Source organism: Dendroctonus ponderosae, unplaced genomic scaffold (genome assembly GCF_020466585.1).
Source record: "Dendroctonus ponderosae isolate FM_Combo_2020 unplaced genomic scaffold, Dpon_F_20191213v2 Dpon_F_20191213_6, whole genome shotgun sequence".
NCBI lineage: Eukaryota > Metazoa > Arthropoda > Insecta > Coleoptera > Curculionidae > Dendroctonus > Dendroctonus ponderosae.
The window spans coordinates 9,731,336-9,737,860 of NW_026018814.1; the positions used below are offsets into that span (position 1 = coordinate 9,731,336).

The window sequence follows — 6,525 nt, forward strand, 5'->3', positions numbered from 1 at the left end:
CTAAGTTTTGAAAATTTGAATTACCACGTCGATCTTCTGCTATCTTGTTTGTTGTACCTAGTCTAATATGTGAGCATTGGTAATTTCCTAGGATTTTTATATTTTTTCTCAGTTTATTACAGTAAATGTGCATTAAAGTGTCTTTAAATTGGTAGGTACTCATTTTTGTCAAAAAAGCCTCTCCTTGTTCTTGTGACATTTTCACATTTTCAAAATATAGCTACACTTCGAAACTTCTGTTTTCCTACTACGTGTAATTAATTACATTAATGGAGCTCATATTGACTGCGATGGTACTTTAACAAACTGTCGCAACCGTAGCTCTTCCCTTAATCTTCTGCTTTCCTACTTCGTCTGATTATTTTAGTACAGCTCATACATTTGTAGTGTTGTTATTACCGCGTGTATATTCCAACACAATATCATTCGTTTTCAAACTTGGGGGTGGTGTGTCTTTAAATTGGTACTCATTGTTTAAAACTCCGAACCACCTCGCAATGGAGCATGGTCCTTGTGACATTTCCACTTTTCAAAATGCGTATAGCTACACTTCAAAACTTCTGTTCTCCTATTACGTGTAATTACACTATTGTCGCTCATACTGGCTGTTATGGTACTTGAACAAACTGTCACAAAACTAGCTCTTTCCTTAGTCTTATGCCTTCCTACTTCGTATAATTAATTACCTTAGTACAGCATTCATATGAAACCTTAATCGTTGCTTCTTGGCAAACCATCATTTAACCGTAGGAAAGAGGAACACAGGAATGATCAAATTACAGTGTCCAACGAATAATTAAATGTATTGTACTATTGCTTTTAGAGATATCCGGAGAACAGAGCAATGAGAAGTCACGTTTTAGCGCAATGTTACCTTTGGATCTTTAAAACTACAAATTTTCGCCATTTGGAGAAAGCCTATTCTGGCGACTGACCTGTCGCGATTTTTACCACCTTGTCGACCTTCTGCTCTCCGACATGGTGGAGTTATTCTAGTAGATATTACATTTTGGAAATGTTTTTCATTGCAATAACTGACTACTAACTTGTTTCGTCCATTTAGGGCTAAAGGTATTAATTAATCTCAAGTAAGGTTATTTCGGCCTTAGACATACAGGGAGAACATAACAGTTGAGAGAGCAAGAAAATATTTGAAACCCCGCAAGTATCAGCATGGGTTTTCAGCTTGCCCCTTTCCTGTTCTTTTCTCAAAGGTTGGGCGTTTTCACATGTTCGCCATGCTTTGGGGTGTTAACTGCGGTGGGTGCAAAATATGGGTGGCTACGGCACACCTGGTTCTTTCCGCATGTTCTTTAATCATAGAATGACTAATATAAAATTTCTGAGATACCTTTCTTTTGATTGCATTGGAAATATTGATCAAAATCCCTACTTAGATTGGTTCTCTAAATCGAAATGCCGAAGATGTATCGGAATGGTTATGGTCAAAATACTCAATAAGACCAAATACATTGGGTTCACGGAGTATACTTGACTTTCTAGCGTGGTATTTCAAGAAGGAAGTCATATTAGGACATATATTAGGGATAAGCGAGAATCGTCAGTATCGGGTAAACTGGATGTGAATACCACTAGATAGATGCAAGCTCTAATCATAGATGTTCTTACGCTTGTAGCATAAGCAACCAGAACAGGCAATTCTTGTGAGCTCGTATGTCCCAAGATAGTGTCTTTCCAAGTTAATAGTAACTCTCTTTAAAACGCGCAATAATTTTTCAAAGGTGCCCCTCAATTTGACATTCCTACGTTTTGAAAAGTGTTAGTATATCTTTACTCTTCTGGTCTCCTATTTGGCGTAAGTAACATGGTGTACAACTCATATCAGTTTTGATTCACAACTTTTCAAGTAAGATAAATTAAATTTGTAGTAATTGTGTCAGCAAAGTTCTATATTATTTCCCGGAAATTGAAAGATCGACACACATCTTCATTCCTAATTAATAAAATCTCATTATTTTCTTCTGGATAAAATTAGTTTCAAATCCCGTTTTTTTATTCGCAATAACAGGGACAAATAAATTCGGCTATGACTATTGCGTACCTACTACAGTTTTCCGTCTAAAGAGTATTTATATCAGCTAATTCCACAAACTATGTTTGATGCGTACGTCGTACATTTTAGAAAATTCAATTTTTTATTTTATTTATATGTATGGTGTGTCGTTATCGAAAGAAACGATCTTATTGACATTTGCAAATCCGGAGAACATAACAGCGAGAAGAACTCAGCTATTGACACACAACAAACATTAACATCTAGGGCATAGATTTAATTTTCCAATTGATGCAAGTATTATTTTCATTCATCAGCTGAGACCAAACCGATTTATGTTTTTTCACATTTTAGCATAAATGTTACACATCATACGCTGACTTTCACCTAAAATTACATGTTTTGAGATGAATTGATTATTGGTTTATTGGAAACAATTATTTTATAAATGGCTCGATGTCCATGAAGACATTCAAGTTGGAATTTTTGTACTGTTTTATTCAATAATAATTTTGGTTTTATTTCCATACACCGAAGTAAAAGATCATCCAGATCTAGAGGAGCTTCACAGTTATATTGACAGAAACGATCTTCCAATTTTAGAGTACCAAGTATGGAGTTCTTTGGTTGTTGTCTCGAAAACCTTGATAAATTTAATAGATAGTGAAGTCGAGATAGTCGGCATTCTTTCTTTCGAAAATTTGGTCATTTTAACTTAATGTTTTCCAAATACTTCTGCAACCATCGTTCTTGTTGCCTATTCGATTTCTCCGATAAATGAATGTTTCATTGCTTTTGAGACAGTGATAAAAATCAGTTTGCAAGTTGAAAAAATTCAAGTTTGATAAAGGGTTTTCACGTATTTTGGACAAACGACAGATACACGATTTCGCATACTTGTTCAATATGATGCAATATTAAAAAACAAAAGCCAATGGTTATGAAATCTTTAATTGGACAAGGTCAGAAAGAATGGGTTTATTTACGTACTGAAAATAAAATACTTCTAATAATAGATACAAACTTTCCTAGTCATTCAATAATAAATAATCAGATTTATCACGAGTATAAATATGGGATAAGCAGGTAGGATCATCAGTTGTAATAGCGCGGGGAAGAGAGTATATTTTTTACGAGTTTATTGTATGTTATTAAAGTACGTGTGGTAAAATGGTACTATCGATAGAAAGATTTTCTGGAAAAGTAGCTGTCGTTACTGGGGCTTCTGCAGGAATAGGTGCTAGTATTGCGGAAGATTTAGTTAAAAATGGGATAATTGTAAGTTTAAACTTAAACGAACTTGCTTGATAATGTCATCAATTTTATAAATGTTTTTAGATCAGAAGACTAGAGATTTCCTCTATATAGTCGAAATTGTGTCATTGCTATTTGAGTTTTACTTTTATAGATTACACTTTTCAGGTAGCTGGATTAGCAAGAAGAAGTGAAAATGTTGAAAAGATTGCTCAGAAACTTACTGGACAAAAAGGAAAACTTTATGCCTTTAAATGCGACATGACGGTAGAAGCGGAAGTCATCGCGACTATCAAACAAATAATTGCAAAATTGGGACCAATTAGTATTTTAATTAATAATGCGGGGCTTTCGCTAAACACATCTCTACTTGGAGGTGATACCAAAAAATGGAAAACTGTTCTTGGTAAGTGCTTTAGGGCCTGGAACGCTTAGGGATTTTTACATTTGAATTCGTTTTCTGGCGTTACGTTACGGTAACTGTCTGTTGTTATTTCAGATACAAATATCCTGGGCCTTTGCATTGCCACGAGAGAAGTGGCTCAAAATATGATAGCAAATAAAACGGCAGGTCACATAATTCATATCAACAGTGTTATTGGTCATATAGTAATTGACTTTCCCGGCTTAAACGTATATGGACCGTCTAAATATGCAGTTACTGCGCTCGCGGAAACATTGAGATTGGAGGTTAATAGAGAAAAATTGCAAATTAAAGTCACAGTAAGTAACGACAAGTCGATTTTTAATTGAAAACATTTAACTTTTGAAAATATACTTGAATATAACATTATCGACCTAATCTTTTCACAATTTATAAAAATTGCCATTACACAAATAGTTGCACATAAAACTGGTTAATATTTTTCTTTACAGAGCATCAGCCCCGGTTACGTTAAAACCGGTATCCAATCTGTATCTGGTCTGGGAGATCTACCAATACCTCCACTTGACCCTGCAGATATTGCTGATGCTGTTATATACGCTTTATCAACACCGCCGCATGTAAATGTAAGTAAATAAACATGCTGACAAATCTGTAATCATCATCTTAAATTGCTAAACAGATGGAATCGATATAGACAGCATGCTCCTTCCAGTAAAATAATACTTTTTCAGGTTTCAGAGTTGACCGTTCGAGCAGTGGGAAGCTAAATGTCCTCTAGTTATAACACCAATGCCAATGATGTGTTTTGTTTGCGATGTTTTGATATTATTTATTAATTTTTTTTGTGCAGCATTGATGAATAAAAATCAAAGCAAGGAATGTTTCGTCGCATTTTTGTTGTTATTATGTTACATTCACAGATCAAACCCATCAAACCGAGTAAATCAATTTTACTGTGCAACGCGTGCGTTTTGCTGCATGACAAGAAAATAATGAAAGCCTTGAGTACTTGTGAGTGAGTATTAGGGTCTTTGCTGATCTTAAAAAAAAGTAGACACTTTTCCAAATTTAGGCATGTAATCAAGTACCTTAGAGAACTACTTGACAGCGGTTGTTATATACTAAAGTCAGTTAAGGCGGTATCTGTGATAAGAATTTGTATGAAAATTGAGCATTTGTTAGTGTGATCCTGTTGGTTTTCCATGTGAGGATTCTGAGGTCAGCCTGATATGAAACGAACGAAAATCTGAAATATTCCTAGATCTGCTTAAATGCTTACAGAACTCCTAGATCATTCTGCATGCTCGTTTCATCATTGAAAGATATAATTCTACGCCAGAAGAATGCCCAATGTTTAACCGAAGATGATATTATAACTACAGCATAAAGATTAATAAAGGATAATCTTTATGCTGTGTTATGAGATGCTAAGCCCCGGTATTATAATGTTCGGTAAAAGTGCAGTTTAGGCAAATATTTTTGTCTGGTGATTCGTGGTGTGCATTATTTTTAACTCAACCATTACTTTTTAAGTAAAAATTCATATAAAAAATTTAAACAGACGAAGTAGATATTCATCTGCAGGTGCAAAGATACAAATGCAATTGAGAACTCGGTATTTCGAGGAGTTTCTGGATGTGCTTTAAGAACTTATATGACAAGTCAATTACAAATCCACAAAAGAAGCAGAAAACATATTTAATCAATTTTAAATTATAACTCGAAATCCAATTGAGCAGCTGTTCGGTGTTCTAAAACAACGATTTCCGGTACAATCTCTTGGTATGAGAGTATCTCTAGATWCAACAAAATCATTTATAATAACATGTGCAGTATTGGATAATATGGCACAAAACATAAATGACRCAAATCCAATTCCAGAGCCAAATTTCCTTTGATGTAGAAGAAATGCGCCTAGAAAATAATAGTGCTTCAAATAACAATAWTAATTCTATATAAGTACCCATTTTATGACTTTAGATCTAGATTTAGATAGCAKAATCTGGTTTAAAAATCAGTAGGRTTGTTAAAATAATTATATACAGGGTTGGTCCGTATATTCCAACCTTTAACGAGTTTATATTAAAGATAAGAAAAAAWWTTAAATAAAGAAGTTRTGGGTTACTYTTAAATTAGTGATTTAAGATTATTATTAGAACTTTTGAATAAGAAGTTTTTCCTACCTTTACAAATAATCTCGTCAAAAGCTGTRATATCARTATTATTTACATWAAATGCCACTTTTTCGAAAAAAGCAATATATTGCCMTAATTTWTATTTTAATAAAAAAAATTCSWATACCAGCTTTGTTTACTCTAATGCCTGATTTTGTRTATGGGTACGAAATATTAAAGAAATTACAAAAACTCCCATTCCTACTAGATCTACTACATCAAGTAGCAGAGAAGAAGGTCGAAGTGGTACCTAARAATTCCAAAGCTACATATAAAATGTCAACAAAACCGGCTTTMTCAAAATGTGGAAATTTGAAAAAARTCTGTTTGATCGCATTTATAGTTTTAGAAATTTTACGTRTCACTTCCAACTTCTGCTCTYCTATTTGATGTAATACTGAATTCTGGTYGTATTCTTAATAAACACAGCATATTACAGGACTGAACTTAATTAAAGCTTTACTATTTGCTTCGCAGGTCTGCTCTCTCACTTGGCGGTAATTACATCGTAGCACGAGAATTTTGGTGATTGGGATTTTGGTAAATTTACTTTTATCAGTTATTGTGGCCTAATACATACACGGAGAACATAACACTTGGAACGGCAATAAAAATCTTTGAATCAAGGAATCTCAGCATGTGATTCTAGCATGGCCCATATCCGATCGTTTCTTAAAGCTTGGGCGTATTCACGC

The 6,525-nt window shown here is 34.0% G+C and overlaps 1 protein-coding gene across 2 annotated transcripts in view; it reads left to right on the forward strand.

Annotated features, from left to right (window-relative positions):
* Nucleotides 1–3,076: 3,076 nt before the first annotated feature.
* LOC109536884 (farnesol dehydrogenase) overlaps nt 3,077–6,525 on the forward strand; it is a 13,327-nt gene continuing 9,878 nt past the window's right edge. The window contains exons 1-5 of one of the 2 annotated variants that reach the window (XM_019915509.2): nt 3,077–3,292; nt 3,437–3,674; nt 3,768–3,991; nt 4,145–4,279; nt 4,388–4,547. In XM_019915509.2, the coding sequence (XP_019771068.2) occupies nt 3,185–3,292; nt 3,437–3,674; nt 3,768–3,991; nt 4,145–4,279; nt 4,388–4,423 (741 nt within the window). In that variant the 5' untranslated portion in view covers nt 3,077–3,184 and the 3' untranslated portion in view covers nt 4,424–4,547. Of the gene's footprint in view, nt 3,293–3,436; nt 3,675–3,767; nt 3,992–4,144; nt 4,280–4,387; nt 4,548–6,525 lie in introns of those variants that run through there. The other variant, XM_048667241.1, reaches the window with a different exon arrangement.